Source organism: Lampris incognitus, chromosome 8 (assembly GCF_029633865.1).
Source record: "Lampris incognitus isolate fLamInc1 chromosome 8, fLamInc1.hap2, whole genome shotgun sequence".
Classification (NCBI taxonomy): Eukaryota; Metazoa; Chordata; class Actinopteri; order Lampriformes; family Lampridae; genus Lampris; species Lampris incognitus.
The window spans coordinates 13,565,055-13,582,448 of NC_079218.1; the positions used below are offsets into that span (position 1 = coordinate 13,565,055).

The 17,394-nt window shown below is 44.3% G+C and overlaps 1 protein-coding gene across 2 annotated transcripts in view; it reads right to left on the minus strand.

Moving 5' to 3' along the window:
- Positions 1-14,420: 14,420 nt before the first annotated feature.
- The window catches only part of pof1b (POF1B actin binding protein), a 56,103-nt gene continuing 53,129 nt past the window's right edge, over positions 14,421-17,394 (minus strand). For both annotated transcript variants that reach the window (XM_056285114.1, XM_056285113.1), the window contains exon 13: positions 14,421-17,306. In XM_056285114.1, coding sequence (XP_056141089.1) covers positions 17,301-17,306 — 6 coding nt within the window. In that variant the 3' untranslated portion in view covers positions 14,421-17,300. The remainder of the gene's footprint in view (positions 17,307-17,394) is intronic.

Here is a 17,394-nt window from a genome sequence, read left to right on the forward strand (position 1 = left end):
GGCCCACAGTAATGGGGAGGCATTGATTATGGCTGATAGTCCAGTTCTTTGATGTGGGTAATGCACTCACTCCCTTCCTGCCTCTACCCTGCTCTCCACTGCAAAGCCCTGGGGCGAGAGAGGATATTGGGTTTACTGCCAGAGAGAGAGAGAGAGACAGACAGACAGACAGAGAGACAGACAGACAGACGGACAGAGACAGAGAGAGAACAATATAGCCACTGACAGGTGAAAAAAAACCGATTCAATCTGAGGAGCACATTTTACATTTTTGCATATTTTTAGTAGACCTGAAATTATCCTTTGGGCGGGAACATTTGAAATTAGCTTCTATGTTATGAAATATGAGTCCTAAACAATGAGTGATGGTATTATCACATTATATTAGTGATGCGCAAGTTGTCCGCCTGCCTTCTCTCTATTGCCTCCCTGCCTTGGTGAGGTTAGGGTTAACCCTAACCCTATCCTCAGTGGGTCTAGAGATTGATTGATTGATTAATTGATTGATTGATTGGTTGTGTCGTAACCTACTTTGAGGTCAAATATTTGCATGTGGAAGAGACAGCCCCTTTAAGACAGTGAGTTCAGGGGTTAGCAGGGGGGATTGTGGGTAGATTTGAGGGCGTGGTTTAGAATATAAAATTCTGTCGACTTGAAGTTTGTTCAGTGGGATAAACGACCCCCCCCCCCCCACGGCTGTGTGGTCAGAAGAAGACGTGGTCTCGTCTCCTTTCCTCCACATTGGTGACCCCGACGTGAGCCGTGGAGGGCGACGCTAGCAGAGCAGCGGCCGTCTCGCTCCACCTGCACGACTATGGTTCGCTCACATCGAAGCCCGGTTCGCGATTAGGAACATCGCCGTGGGTGAGACCAAAGTACTGCTAGGTCGTGGCGGCGCTCGGAACATCTACGGCGTCACGGATACTGGGCCTGCTGCGAGCCCCGCCGCCCGTGGGGATAAGTACCGTACGAAGAGACGCATGCTGCTGCGGGCTTTTGAGCCAGCAGAGGTGGGGCGGACTGCGGGCGGACTGCGGGCTGTTTTCGCTGCAAGGCCTGGCAGACTGCAAGCCGTCGAGCTGATGGACAAAATGCTGGCTCTGCTGGGTTCGTTGGAGCCAATAGATGGGTTTTTTTTTTACATGTGTTGTATTAGCACTTTTGACCGCCACCTTTTTGCTGCAAATCCGACAAATTGTCCCCCTCCAAGTTATTGGGCTGTCATTCTTCATTTGGCTTGAAACTAAAATGTGCCCACAGCGGTGCTGTGGCGTTGGCTTCGCAACTACGTCCGTGATGTCGAATGTAGGCGAAGAAGCGCGTCAACACCAACAGTTTGTCGGCGCTAATTCGCCACTGCTGCGCGATTACGCCGTTGCAAAAGGGGCGCGACAAGATGACGTCATTAAAAGAGCGCCAGTGAAACAACAAACGCTGGAAAGCGACCTGGAAGTAGTGAGGGAAATGTGACCTTTCTGACACTTTTACGCAGCTGTTTTTACGCTAATAAATGGAAACGACTCTAACGATTATGCAAAATGATCGCGGTCAGGTCAAATAATCGCGACTGTGGCAGCCCTAGGTGTCACAGACCTACCACCCGCCACCTATTTAAAAGCTTCCACCCCGGTGAAGGGGGGTGGAGGTGGGTTTGCTAGTGCCCCTCTGCACAAGGCGTTTCTGGCATCTAACATTATAAATGGACCGGTAGTGGTGGGTAGTCCCTTCCTTGCCGATTGAAGGAGCTGCCTTTGTTGGGCAAGGATTTGGCTGGTACTGGGGTTTGTGGGGCACCTTGTGAGGTCCCTGAGACGATGGCTTTGGAGAGGGAACACCCTGAGGCGTTTACAGCGTGTGTGGTGACACGTGCTCTGGCTGCTGGAAAGGGACATTCCAGCGAGCAGGATGAACCGTCTGGTGGCTTAGCTGATACCTTTTTTGCTAGGCTGGCTGAGGTGTCCCCCTGCTCCCAGTTTTCTCGGGAAGCCCTAATATCAGAGCAAGGAAAAGCTCCTCCTGTAGCTCCATTAAGACAGACGGCTGAGGACATGAAGGCTGTGGCTGAAGGTTTTTCTGTCCAGGAAATGGTGGCCTCTTGATCGTCCCTCGGTTGAGCCATGGGCCATTGTGACTCAAACTGTGTTGCTGAGAGTTTCAGCAAGGAAGTCCTGCATTCGCCCATGAAGTATCCTTAGCAGGTCATTTAGTCATCCGTAAAACTCAAAGAGAAAATCTGTAGACATTTCTACTGGCCCAAAATGCATGAAGACGCCTCCTTTCTCCACTTAAATGTGTCTAAAACTAAAGACATGATTAATCGGTTTTAGAAAGACTCCTCCTAGTCCTGTACCAACCAGCATTAAAGGTGCTAACATTGAGCTTGTGGACAGCTACAAATATCTGGAGGTTATTCTCCTCCCAGATGATGACTCTCTTTTATACAAGTTTCATTGAAACGGTTTTAACATACTGTATTGTGGCTTGGTTTGGTAACTTGACTCTGGCCAATAAAAAACGGCTTGATAGACTCATCAAATGGGCTAGCAAGATTTCAGGGAGAAGCCAAGCCCAGCTTACTGACCTTTATAATAGGAGGGTGTTCAGAAAAGCTGCTCCCCTTCTGGAGTGCCAAGGCTGAAGGTCACCCCCCCCCTTCAGCCAGAGTTTGAGCTGTTACCTTCAGGTCGTCGGTTGAGGATGCCCTGTAGTAAGACTAGGAGATGCAGGGATTCCTTTGTCCCCACTGCCATCCAGTTGTTAGATAGTAGATAGTATTTGTCTGTAGTTCGCTAGTTTCCTTGGTCTGTATATTTTTTATATTTGATCTACTTTGGTTCTCCTTACCCACTATGGCCTGTTGTTAATTCCGCCTTGGTGTTTGTATGTTTTGTCTTTGTGTGAGAGTTTTTATGCTGGCTGCAAACTAATTTCCCTGCCAGGGTCAATAAAGATACCTTTGAACACATGGTTTCGTAGCTGTCAGGTTGTGGGCAAGCCCAACCAGACAATTCCAGTGGCTCCTCTCTACCTGTCATGGAGGAACCATTCTCAAGAGTACTTATTAATCGTGTTAGCCCTTTGCCAGAAACTAAGAAAGGGAATGAGTATCTCCTGACTATTATGGATGTTGCCACCACATTTCCGGAGGCTGTGCCGTTGAAATCAATTAAGACCAAGGTCATAGTGGAGGCTGTGCTCCATTTCTTTTCTTGGGTAGGTTTACCACTAGAAGTCCAACATGATCGTGGGCCCAACTTCACTTCTGGTGTATTCCAGGAAGTGATGCACGAGCTGGGAGTTAAACAAATCATGTCGTCTGCCTATCATCCTCAGTCCCAAGGTGCGATTGAGGGGTACCATCAGACTTTAAAGTCTATGATTGAGACCTATTGTGTTGGGTAATCAAATGACCGGGATGTAGCGATGCCATTTTTGTTTGCTGTCAGAGACTCTGTTAATGAGGCTACATGTTTTAGCCCTTTTGAGCTGGTTTATGGACATCAAGTGAGACAACCACTGAAGATGGTGAAGGAACAGCTGTTGCAGTCAAGCTTTGCAGAAAGGTGCTCCTGGTGGGGGTTTTGCAGTATTTAGCATCATTCAAGGATGCAAAATGTAGACTTGGCCAGGAGTAACTTGGAAGCAGCTAAGGGAAAGATGAAGGCTCACTATGAAGAAAAAAAAAGGCAGTGAAGCGTACCTTCAAAGCTGGAGACCAGGTTCTGGGGTTGTCGCACGTGGGTGGAGGTAAACGGGGGGGGGGGGGTGAAATTCTATAGTCCATATAAGTTTATCAAAAAGGCGGGTGAGTGCAGTTATGTTTTTGAGACACCCAACCGGAAACAGAAATGACTATGTCATGACTATGTCGAAATCTGACTTGTTAAAAGGCTACTGGCAAGTGCCGTTGACAGAAAGGGCAAAAGATGTATCTGCATTTGTGACGCCGGAGAGTTTGTATCACTGTCAGGTTCTCCCTTATTTGGTGTGGGGAAAACGCGCCAGCATCCTTTCAGAGGATAAAGGATTTGGTAACCTCCAGATTGCAGAACACTGTCACATAGTATCTAGATGATGTGGTTTGTTATAGCATTTCGTGGTCTGATCACGTAGAACCAGAGGGGAACCCTTAGGGACTTCTAGGACATCAGAGAAGGCCCAACATATCAGCATTTTAGGTGCTACATTTCAAATCTTTTCGTTTAATAATACTTCTTACTTCTAATTTTAGCCCTAGTTTCTATCAAGTTTGCTTCAGCAATGAAAGGGTTACTGTCCTAAAACCATGCAAATCGTGTTATCCAATCAGATTTTGTTGTTGTCTCGTGGTAGAGAAAGGGTTAGCTGGCTGGCTCCCTCGTTGGTTAGGGCTGCTAGAAGTCCTTGTGCTTGTGTGTTTATTTAGAAAGTGACAGGTGAATCAGCCAATCATATTTTGCTGTTGTAGTGGGTGGGAGAAAAAAATATCGCCCTAGGACTTCTAGAAGTCCAGACCTATCCAGACGCGGGCTCACTCATATATAAAAGAATGATGTGCGGTTGCTGAGGAGTCATTACTTGTGATTGACCGACTCAACACATTGGCGATCCAAATCTACTGGTTCACTCAAACCAATCGAACCGCACATCACTAACGTTAGTCTGTGTATCAGACGAGTGCGATTTAGTTTAGTTTAGCTAGAGAAAGAAGTTAAAGACGAAGCATGGCTACAGGAGGAGACGAGAGCGACCTTGTAGCTAGCTTGTTAGCGTTACCCTTCTCAAGACGTGCTTTCAGGGAAAAGCAACAAGTGATGGGAAGTGGAAGGCCAACTCCCGCTCTTGTCTGGCCTATGCTTCATCACCTCACCTGTCTGGTGTTGACCATCCCCGTATCCACCTCTTCAGTTGAGCGGTCTTTCTCGGCCCTGAAGCGCATCAAGACGAACACCAGAAACACAACGGGACAAGATCGACTGGGAGTTTTGGCACTGATGTCCGTAGAAAAAGGCCTTCTGATGGAACTCAAATCCATGGACAAACTGCATGATGCTGCCATTGCCCACTTCACAAAGAAGGACTGACGGATGGACTTTATATTCAAGTGGCCTAATGAGGTAAGCTGCCTAATTTTATTTTACTCCAAATCAAAGCTGGCGTATTAATTTTACATATTGAGATGGCACCTCATAGCTGGTTAATACCAAACTTCACTCATGTAACGTTAGGCCTACTATACTCAGTATTATGGCGTAAGGTTTGGCATATTTTGCATATGATTGTATTGTGACTTTGCTCATGGCATGATCTGCATGTGAAGGTTGATTTTGTCATTATTTCTATTCTTTGCTCATGAATTGCTTTGACTTGGTCTGGTCAGTTTTTAAAGAAGAGGTTGTATGATATGATGCTGCATGCTAGCGCTGTCCATGGTGATGTTGTAGGCCAGAAGCGGAGGCCATGTCATGAGCATTCGCATTGTTTTCCAAGTATGCAGAGAGACAAAGGCTATTTGATATCCAATAGATTTGTTTTTGGTGGATCTTGAGGCACTGAGTTACTGGCGGGGGGGGGGGGGGTGAGCTGTCTGTGATGGAGATTTTCACCTGTGGTGCTGTGTGTGTGTGTGTGTGTGTGTATGTTAGAGCTGTGGCAGAGCTGTTCATATATTTTAAAAAAAAAACATTTTTTTGGCTGATTTGAATACCATCGCGCCGTTGAAGGCCCACTGCCAGACCCCACGGTTCGCTGCTTGAGACAGCTGTTTGAACGTCTTAAGCAAGCGGGGTTGGTAATCAACTTGCCCAAATGTGAGATTGGAAAGGGGCAAGTCACATATTTGGGGGACCAGGTGGGGCAAGGTTCAGTGAGACCAAGGACTGCCAAGGTGCAAGCCATTTTAGACCTGCCTGTTCCAGAAACAAAATGCCAGCTAATGTGCTTTTTGGGCATGTGTGGCTTTTATAGGCAGTTTGTTCCCAACTTCGCAGTTGTGACAACAACACTCACAAACCTGTTGAAGAAGGGAGTTAAGTTTAGCTGGTCAGCAGTTGTCAGACGGCTCTGGAAGTGGTTAAAGCTGTTCTAGCTAGTGAACCGGTGCTGGTTGTTCCAGACTTCTCAGAAGTGGATGTGGAAACAATGTGGATGCTTGTGATGTTGGAGTGGGGGCGGTGCTGCTACAGACTGATGGGTCAGGAATAGACAGGTCTGTTGCATATTACCCTAAGAAACTGAATCGCCATCAGAAGCGATATTCCACCATTGAGAAGGAGGCCCTGGCTCTTGTCCTAGCAGTCCAGCGCTTTGAGGTGTACGCCTGTAGTGCTGGAGCTGATCTGGTAGTCCTCACTGATCACAACCCACTTAGGTTCCTGTCAAAGTTCAAAACATCCAGTCAGAGAGTCTTCTGTTGGTGTTTAATTTTACAGCCATATAACCTGACGGTAGTGCATTTGCCAGGCAGAGAAAATGTTATTGCGGACACCCTGTCAAGGGGATGAGCATATGGGTTGGGTATTTTGAAAAGTTTGGGAGTGCATCGTTGGTAGTAATGCACGTGAATCAGTGGAGTCAAAAAACGGATTAGATTACAATTGTACATAGTCTTTCAATCAGTCGCAAGTTTAGAGTAGTTAGATGTCACCAATGAGGGTTTTACTAATGTGATGTCTATGTTGTTTTAAGAAACGAGAAAATGATTAATATAAAAAAGGATAAGACAGGTTGAATCCAGATTTTTTTGTAAGGAGGGAGGAATGTTAGAAGTAATGGGGGTTATAGTTGCCTTTTTCCCCTTCTTCCTTTTCTTACTTGGACTGGTTGTCATTGAGAACTGATTGGAGGCCTGGTTAAGCAGTGTATATAAGATGACGTCACTGTGAGGCGCCTGCGCATCCCCTGGAGTTAGTTAATGGCGGCAGTTTGCATACATACGCCTCAGGATACGCCGCTTTGAACACGCTGTTCAGGACACTACAGGTTCACACCTTTCCAGCTCAACACCGTCAACCTAAACTGAACTAAAACACCTAGACTGAGTCCGCCTTGTGGGAGGGACCCGCTAACTGCTAGCTTGCTACCTCGGTAAGCTAGCCCACCTCCTGATTACTTATCTAGTCTTGGAAATTAATCCTTTCCGTTTCATCCCTCGTTTTTCATCATTTCTACACACTCCCGGTTAGGACTAGTATTGCATGCTTAACACTTAGAACCGACTAGTCTGTAACACCAAAGCTCACCACAAAACATCCCACACCCAAACTTTGTAGTTTTAATAACTAAAAAAACAAAAACAAATTTCCTGAAGAAAATGTGTGCTTTTTAGCCAGAAATGTCATCAGGGTGGTTCTTGGGTTTAAACTTGGTTTTATGAGGGTCCGAGGTGGTGTAGCGGTCTAAGCATCGGTTTTGTGTCGATGCAGTTGCCCACTGGGGACCGGGGTTCGCGCCCCGGTCTCGTCAGATCCAACTATGGCGGGATTCGATGAAGCAGCAATAATTGGCAGCGCTGTCTTCGGGAGGGGGGCGGAGTCGGCTTGTGTACGTCACATGAATGCGTCTCTGTCTGTGTCGCAAAAGCAGTGGTTCGGCCTGGATTCGCCTTGTCACGGAAGTGGTGAGGCGTCTCCTTCGAGACTGCCGGCCGGAGAGATGCGGTTGGCGAACGCATGCAGTGCGAGGGTGGGTGCTCGAATTAGAATGGGGAGCAATTGGCCACTAAATTGGGAGAAAATCAGAAATAAATAAAAATAAAACTGATTTTATGAAGGGAAATGTAACGCTGGTCCATCGCCTGTTGACTCGGTAGAGATTCAAAACATTAGACAATTCTATTTTTTTCATTGTGAAACGTTTCACAATAAAAGTTGTACATTTCAAAAAGTATAAGGGAGTTCACCGCCAAAATGAAGTGTTCCTCGGCCCGAGGCCCACTTGTCTGCAAAATTTGGTGAGAATCCGTTGATGTGTTTTCAAGGTATCTTGCTGACAGCAGGGGCGTGGCCACGCGGGGGCCAGGGAGAGAGAGAGAGAGAGAGAGAGCACGGCCCCCCAGCTGGCCCCCGCCCCCTTCCCTTGTCCCGAGTGGGTAAAAAAAAACCGCCTCCACAGAAACAGTCAAATGGAAGCTAAAATACATGCATTATTATTATTAGCCTATTATTATGAAGTCTTGTCCTTTTGCCACTGAAGTTATGAGCCCAATGGGCTATTTTTAAGGGGCCACCCACTGAGCCGCATGAAATGTTCAGTGTATCAACAGCTTGGGACACAGCGTGACGCTCAAGTGCAGGCACTCTGACAAGCACTTGGAAGCTAGGATACTAAATAGTAGTTTTGACAAGTGCCACCCTAATTAAATGGCTGGCCCCAGCTGGGCCCCCCAAGTAAAAAAAGTCCTGGCTACGCCCCTGGCTGACAGACAGACAAATGGGGACAAAAGCAGAACCTTATTGGCGGTAATGAGAGGTCAATACGAGACAATAAGAAAGTGTTTTCACATGACACACAACAACATGAGAAGTTTTGGGTTTAGCAGAAAACTTCATTATTCAACAAAATGAAGAATTTTCAAGGGTTGGAGTTATGGTTAGGTTTAGGGTTAGAGTTATGGTTAGGATTAGTGATGGAGTTGGGTTTTGGTAAGGATAACCGGTAGCTCTCCCCGCTTCATCGTCTGAATTCACAGTTTAACTAGAGAGCTATCAGGAGGGGCACGGGCCCTCGCATGCTGCTCGAGTGGCTCCATGCTTAAGCACTAGGAGCATTCATGTCTACTAGGGATCGTTTTTAAGTGTTGTTTTGCAGTTTTTCTGAGTTATTGTTGCTCTTTCTCTTTTCTACTCCACTCTTTTCGTTGCTTTTTTTTTCTTGCTTGAAAAAATTCTCTGTCAGTAGTTTACGGTTAGCGGGTTCGGTTCGGGTTAGGGGGTTAGGTTTGAGGGTCAGGGTTAGTATATGATGTTGACTTGAGAACATCTCTCAAATGAGGACATGTCTACAAACTAGATGTCAAACCACATGAGGACATTTTTCATGTTGATGGTGAGAAAGGACATTTTTAAATGTTTGTGTGTGTATTTGAGGATATTCGGGTTTGTTGGACTTACGCAGCTATCTGTTACCATTTATTACGAGGATTTACTCTGCATTTTAAGACGCGTTTTCATATTGACGTTTCCCCACATTTGTGTTTGTTTCTATAAAATGTCTGCACTCCATACAGAACGTATTTTTTCTTCTTTGCCTGCTTTTAGACACATTTCATATTTTAAGGCATTCATAGATATTTTGATGCTTTATTCATGGTATCATTAGATACATTTATACTTGTTGTTTATTTGTACACTGCCATGCCCTGTTTTATGTGTGCATCCTGATGAGTCAAATCCCTTTAAATGTGCTTGGGCATTAAATAGTTCCTGAACTGATCTGGAAAAAGTGTTTGTAGTCCAAGGTTTATCGAAGCCAGGCAACAAATCTCAGGGTCAATTTCTTCAAGTGCAATAAATTCAAACGTTCAGACACAGACAGCTAGTTGAACAAGGGTTGGGGTTTGCATCAGCCATGGACAGCTGCACAACACAAAGAAAATAATCTGCCTTGTTGTTTTCTTTGTTTTAAATATTAATTTCTTTGCAAAGCCCCTTGCATCAAGTACTTATACAAATTATACATCATGGTCCAACCCAGTGGTTCTCAATTGGGTCTTCGAGTACCACCAGTACTCCTGGTTTAACAGTCTACCAGGTAGTTCATTATATTCACCAGCTGTTCAACGTAGAAAACCTTCCTGATTGGATGCTGAAACAAAGCTGGTTTACCTGAAGAAGATTCACCATCTCTTCCACCGTTCCTTCGTTTGCAAGTATCTTCTACTGCTAGTTAGTGTAGACAGCATCCAAATGAACGGGTAGGTTAGTAGGTCTGAGACCAGGCTACATGGCTAAAAGCGTGACTCTACAACTGTCATTATTCTTTTGTTTTTCAGATTCTGGAAGCTCTAGTGTCCAAATACTCTCTCACTCCACTAATTGTTAAGAACACTCCAGTCTCAACATTATGCAATTTTCTTTTTAGAAGCTAGCTTCTGTAGCCATGAGGCTAAATAATGGTGATTGGCTGTGTTTTGTTTTAACAGGACTCAATCAAAACCAACACTTGCATGTCTGACGTGATGACATCAATCATAGAATAAGAGAATGTATTTCCATTTCTGTGAATATAAGCCATATGTGATCTGCAAATGTTTGGGATTTTTACTTGATCCATCCATTATCCGAAGTGCTTATCCTGCTCTCAGGGTCGCGGGGAAGCAGGAGCCTTCCCAGCAGTCATTGGGCAGCAGGTGGGAAGACACCCTGGACAGGCCATCACAGGGCCAACATACACACACACACATTCATACCTAGGGACAATTTTACTTGATAAGTGTCTAAAATATTTAATTGCTTATCGATATCATAGCTTACAAATGTTATTTCAGCCGACTAATTGTTTCGGCGATATTTGTAAGACCTTTGCTTCAAGGCTGAACAGAATACAGAACATGCTCATTCAGTTTTATACATACCATCAAACAGCGTAATCACAGCATTCTGTTCAAACCAAACATGCTTCTTTGCAAAATAAAGTCAGTCAGTTGTGTATGTGTCAGCAAACAGTCACCAAGTATGTAATCTTGTTGAGGTGTCATCTGTCATGAACCAAACCTGCCAGTGTGTCAGCATACAGTTATGGGACGTGCTGCTGTAGGGAGATAAGGTTTCTAAATGGCACTTCGGGTAGGCTTGGCCAACACCAAACACGGACTCAAAATGGTTGACAAGCGGCAAACAGAGCCAAGCCCTACAGAGATAGCATGACCTCATTCTCTCTATCTCTCTCTGTCTCTTTCACTCTATCAATTCCACTCATTGACCCTGAACAAGCCTTTGTGGGGAGCTTCTGTGTGAAGCCATCTCTCTCTGCCGGTAAGACCAGAAACTGCACCGAGAGACAACTCACGGCTGATGTTGAGGATCATTTTAAGGGCCATCTGGGTCCCGTTGGGTCCCTGTTTGTAGTTCCTGCTCTATTGCAGTTGATGGTATACTGATGGTATACAAAACATAGTATTTTTTAAAGAAATATCCACTGCACAGTTTCTGGCTAAGCATTTTATTCCTTCTGATCAATTCTGTGTGAAAACAGCAGGGTTCATGTGGCTGTGAAAAGCCTGGAGAAGTCAGCAAATGTTAAAATACAATTTCCATTCTCTGGAAAAGTCGTGATAAAAAGATAGTTTTGGAAAAGTTATCAAGCCTGACAAAGCAGCATCAAATCTGTTGACATTTTGACCAGTTAAAAGAATAAAGGTAACTGTGGATGAAGCCATTGTGGTGTGCCCTTTGTGTGTGCATGCAATAGTTTGTGTTAGTATGTTAACATGTGCCTCCAGCCGCTAGCTTTCCTATCGGTTAGCTTTCCGAAGGACATATCAGAGTCATGTTTGTTGGCCATGTAGGTTTGCACATACATGGAATTTGATGCCGGTTTTGCGGCTCTCTCAGTGTATTTAACATATAATAACAACACAACAATCTTAAGATATCTACACAAGGATTGATTTATACAGGCGAAATAAGAGGTGATATGGTGCAGAGAATATATCAGAGATGCTGAAATAGATGTTAGCAGGTTACTTACATGCCTGAGGTAGATGTACATGACAGAGCGTACCAGTATATGTACAATGTACAGTATGTACAACATGGTTGGATTTATTGAGTGTTAAGCGTTCATTTGAATGACAGCCGTGGAAAAAAATCTGTTTTTATATCTGATTGTTTTGGGGTACATTGCTCTGTAGTGCCCACCAGAGGGGAGGAGTTGGAACAGGTTGTTACCAGGGTGTGATGGGTCTGCAGTGATGTTGCCTGCCCGTTTCCTTAGTCTGGAGGTGTATAAGTCCTGAATGGATGGCAGGTTGACACCAGTGATTTTCTCTGCAGACCTAACTGTCCGTTGTAGTCTGTCCCTGTCCTGTTTGGTGGCCAATCCAAACCAGACATTGATGGATGTGCAGAGGAGAAGAGACTGGATTATTGCAGTGTAGAACTGAATCAGCAGTTCCTGAGGCAGGTTGAACTTCCTGAGCTGGCGGAGAAAGGACGTCCTCCGCTGGGCCTTTTTGGTAATTGTGTCTATGTTTGGCTGTCCACCTTTGGGTCCTGGGAGATCGTGTAACCAAAAAATCTGTAGGTTTTCACCATCGTCACCGTGCTGTTGAGTATGGTAATGGGGGGGGGGGGGTCAGTGTTGGGGGACTCCTCCTGAGGTCCACTGTCACTTCCACTGTTTTGAGAGTTTTCAGCTCCAGATTGTTATGGCTATTGTTATTCCTATCAGTTGGCTAGCTAACTTGTTGACAGTACACTATTGGAACCAGTAAACCGTTTCAGTTGCAACTAAAAAAACAAACAAATTTTCTTTATTCATGTAAATTAAACTAAAAGCTATGGAGAAGTCTTGAAAGTCAGTGAAAACCACTGGTGGTGAGACAGGGTATCTACTACTACAACTTTTGGCTGCTCTTTTTGGGGGTCGCCACAGCGGATCATCCGTTTCCATCTCTTCCTGTCCTCTGCATCTTCCTCTGTCACACCAGCCACCTGCATGTCTTCCCTCACCACGTCCATAAACCTCCTCTTTGGTCTTCCTCTTTTCCTCTTCCCTGGCAGCTCCATATTCAGCATCCTTCTCCCAATATACCCAGCATCTCTCCTCCACACATGTCCAAGCCATCTCAATCTGGCCTCTCTTGCTTTGTCTCCAAACCGTCCAACCTGAGCTGTCCCTCTAATATACTCGTTCCTAATCCTGTCCTTCATCCCTCCCAGTGAAAAGCTTAGCATCTTAAACTCTGCCAGCTCCGCCTCTGGTATGAAATCTGAAATTATTTAATTACATTCAACATCTTTTTTTTTTATCTAAAGCCATTTGTTTTGACAGATTTTTGCTGATTACAGTCAGACCAAAAGTATGGTTTTAACAAGGAAACGGATTTCAAATGCCAACTAGAAACACTTAAAGAGCATCATTTCTATAATTTCCAGCCACACAGAATTGAAAATGTTAGGCTAATACACTTAAAAGGTGCAAAAAAAACCAAAATGCATCTAAATACCAAAATAAATGCTTACATGCTAATTTCTGATGAAAGTTTCTCTCTAATTATGTAACTTGTACTAATGAAAAAGGGACAAATTCAACATTAGAGGTTTTTATCCAGCCAGGTAACCAGCGCTGAGGTCAGAAAACAGTTTTTGAGGTAAAAAAAAGAGTTAAAAAATGTAAATCTCTCCTTTGAATAATTATAAATAACACTTGCTGCCAAATATAACTGAAAAACAACTTTATTTCCTGGGAGACATGTCAACGAATGATTTTTTTTTTGTAATATAATTTCTTCGTTAAATCACATTTGTTTTGACTGTGAAGGACTTTGTACACTTTGGCATAAAAAATGCCTCAAAATTAAAGTCACCACTGTAAAAACAATGAATGAAATGACTGCTGTTATTTACAGCAGTAAATAGTGAAAACCTACGGCGGTAATTTGACCTGTAGCATAACCCTACAGTGCCCCCAAGTGGTGAGTAGCGGCCATGTCGTCTTACTATTGGTGTAGTAGGACACGCCATAATACATGAATTGCAGCTCGTAATGCCACCTCAAACACCTGCAAGAATTCAGTATACTGATAATAATAATAAATATGCAGAGTGAACTTATTGACTAAGACATTTCCATATGGCCGTCACCACCCCGGAGCAATCATGTAAGTCTTTTTTTAAATTCAGCATGTTCACAAGCTAGCATGTAGAATGTAAATAAAGTAAAACAATCCAAACCTGTGTGTACACACACACACACACACACACACTGCCCCACAAAAACACAAGCACTCGTTTAGAAAGTTTCTTCTTCCGCTTATTCCCCGGTTCTCCAGAGCAGATTTTATAGTTTCCATCGGTACCCTGTGAGGGCACAGCACCAGTGGCAGCTGTTGTCAACCCGGGGCCTTGACTGGTCCGGTCTGGTCAGTCCGCATACTGATTTGGCAACAGTAGGGAAAGTGCTCAACAAATAAGGAGCAGAATAATCCACGTCCAACTAAAAAATATGTCTGTGAAAAATGTCCACATTGAATAACAGGAATGAATTGCTCAGCAGTTGCAGACAAAGATATAAGCACCTATTTTGTAATTACAAATAAATCATTCCAATAGACAAATACACCCCCCCCACTATTGGACCGTTAGCAGTCACGTGTTTTTGACTTCTTTTAGCAAAGTTTTATATATATATATATATATATATATATATATATATATATATATATACATACACACACCGCTCCATGAAAAGACCAGCACTCGTTTAGAAAGAAATGTCACTCATTTTAATCACAATCCATTACAAACCAAACTTTTATTTTTTATTTTTCAGTGAAGCTGAATGAGGCAGAGGCCTCACCAGGGATCCCCTGATGGGGCAAAGCTCTTTGGATAGGAATAGATTTTATAAGAAAATATATTAAAGCCATTGTCTGTTCACACATCATAACTTGTTAAACACAGGTTGACATACAATGCATTATAAGGATCCATTCCTTCGAAGAAAAATAAAATAACAAGGCACAAACAGGACTCTTTAAGGATTACTCAGGTAGCAAGCTAAGCAATGGGCCAATGAAAATAGTGCTGGCCAATTTTCATTCTTTTTTTTTCTTTTTACTTAAAATTGCATTAAAGATGACAAGGACATCCAACTGTCGATGCCGGGTCAACGTGGGACACCAAGCCGCTTGTCAAACTGCCAATCAAACAGACCAAATGATGACACTGGGCTAATGTTAGCCTGCTAACAGGGTAAACCACATGTGAAGACATCTGAGGACCCAGTCAACAGAAATCCATACAGGCTTTCCTACAGAAAAATTGCTTTGTCCCCACTGGCTTTTTTTTGCTTTTTGGGCTGGACCTAAGTTCTGCACATGAACCCAAAGCACCGGCGTCGACTTCTGCTGTTACGCCGAGACTGTGGAGAAGCTGTTGGGACACTTGATGCTCAGATTTTACCGATCTTAACTTCCAGTGTCTCAGTCAGCCCTTTCAAATAAAGGGAAGACGGAAAGAAAATTAAGAAGCGCTTAAATATCCAGTGGACCCAAAGCCCTTCAAATTTGATAGGTTTTCTATCTGCAGGGAAGCCTGTGTACACACACACACATACACACACACACATCCAGAAGAACTGAAGAAAAAGACTCAAAATACCCCAAATTGACATACATTGTGCTTTCTTCCACCATTGTAAAACCCCTTTAACCACTCCCAAGTTCCCTTCCACGGAGTTCTTGTCATACAGCTTGCTGGTCATCAGCCTCCAACCAAACCAGCCACCACCAGTTACTCATAGAAGCCCACATGAGCTTTGCGTGGGCTCTTATGGATGTCAAATAATGTCCAGCTGCACAAAAACATCACCCGCAATCAAAAACAATCAACCCCATGCAGCCCCCATGCATCGCTATTTCCAGACATGTCAAGAAAAAACAAAACAAAACGGATAACGGACCATTCTTGAAAGCTGTATCTACTGTTGACCACTAAACAAAAGCAAACCAACAACCCAACAAATATTTTTCTGTCGTTTACCAAACTATATAACAATGGAACTATTCTAGCGGCTCTTTTGGAAGAAAAAAAAACATTCAACAGGCCCGACTTTGAAAAATATATATTTACATGCATAGTTTAAAACCCAGTGTCATATCCATCCTTCACCCCCACCGTGGTGTCTAGACAAGATTCCATGTCCATCAGTCCTTACCACCGCTTTCTTCTTAAAGTGGCTTTCAGTGATTTTCATTTAGGGCACTTTTTTATATTTGGTCAAACTTTTTCTACATCCCGGCAGCTATCAAGTAAGCACTGGGAAATAAAGCTGGTCTCTGTTGCCGCCCAAGATGCTGTAAACGGAGACAGAGCACTACTCTGTTCCCGCACCACCTCAGCCAATCAGGAGAGCACTACTCTGTTCCCACACCGCATCAGCCAATCAGGAGAGCACTACTCTATTCCCACACCGCATCAGCCAATCAGGAGAGCACTACTCTGTTCCTGCACCGCATCAGCCAATCAGGAGAGCACTACTCTGTTCCTGCATTGTATCAGCCAATCAGGAGAGCACTACTCTGTTCCTGCACCGTATCAGCCAATCAGGAGAGCACTACTCTGTTCCTGCACCGTATCAGCCAATCAGGAGAGCACTACTCTGTTCCCGCACCGTATCAGCCAATCAGGAGAGCACTACTCTGTTCCCGCACCGTATCAGCCAATCAGGAGAGCACTACCTCTGTTCCTGCACCGCATCAGCCAATCAGGAGAGTGCTTTGGGAGCCGGCGTCTCCATTGGTCCCTACTTGCTGTCGGTCAGTTCTTGGGCAGAAGTGAGGGGGCGCAGTATATTTTCGTAGTAGAGCTAGCTCTTGCTAACTTGTACCCAGATTTGCTAACACTTTAACTTCACCTCTGCAGGAGCTGCCTAAAACAAACTTTACCTCTTCTCAACTGTCTATCCTCGTGCAGGCGAGGTGGCATTTGGAATCCCCTGCCTCCCTTCCAGACACCACCCTAGCATGTCTGTGGTTGCTATGAGAAAGATATGACACACAGGATGTGACATCATATTCTAGCATGTTGCTGATTTGCCTAAACGTACGTTCATGACGGCTGGGAGATGGGGTGGCTTCTGACCTCCAGCCAAGAAGACAAACAGTGAAAGAATGGGGGAATTCACCAGTGTCTGGAGGTTCAGGACAGACCCTGGTGGGTCCACTATGTTGGCAAAGGTCGGCGTCTTATGACAGAGCCATTGTCTTGCGAGGTTATTAATAGGAAAGCCTGCAGTTGTCATGAAAAAAACTCATGTATAAGCCACCTGGCCCTCATCCGCTACCTCTAGCCAAGCCAAGAGAGGATGTATGGTCGATTACCAAGCAAGTGATTCATTATAATACAATAAATCATGAAATAAAATAAAAATGAAAATAAGCACAGCACAAACTTTCCATTAAAAAAAAAAATCCAGTTTGGTCTAGTCAAACAGAGGATTTAAACCAATGATCTCATTGATAGGGGGTAGTGGGAGGAGGAAATGGGGGTCGAACCACCACCAACCAGCCAGTGCCAGGGAGGGGGAGGAGCATACATGGAATGGTGGATGGGGATGGTGGATGATGGATGGGGGTGGCATTTGGGTCCTCTTGTCATTCATTCCTGTATGAGAGAGAAGCAGTGTGTCTTTAAGGGGTTGTAATGATTTCCTGTTTCAAGATCAACAAAATGGATGTATTTGTCATGCGTG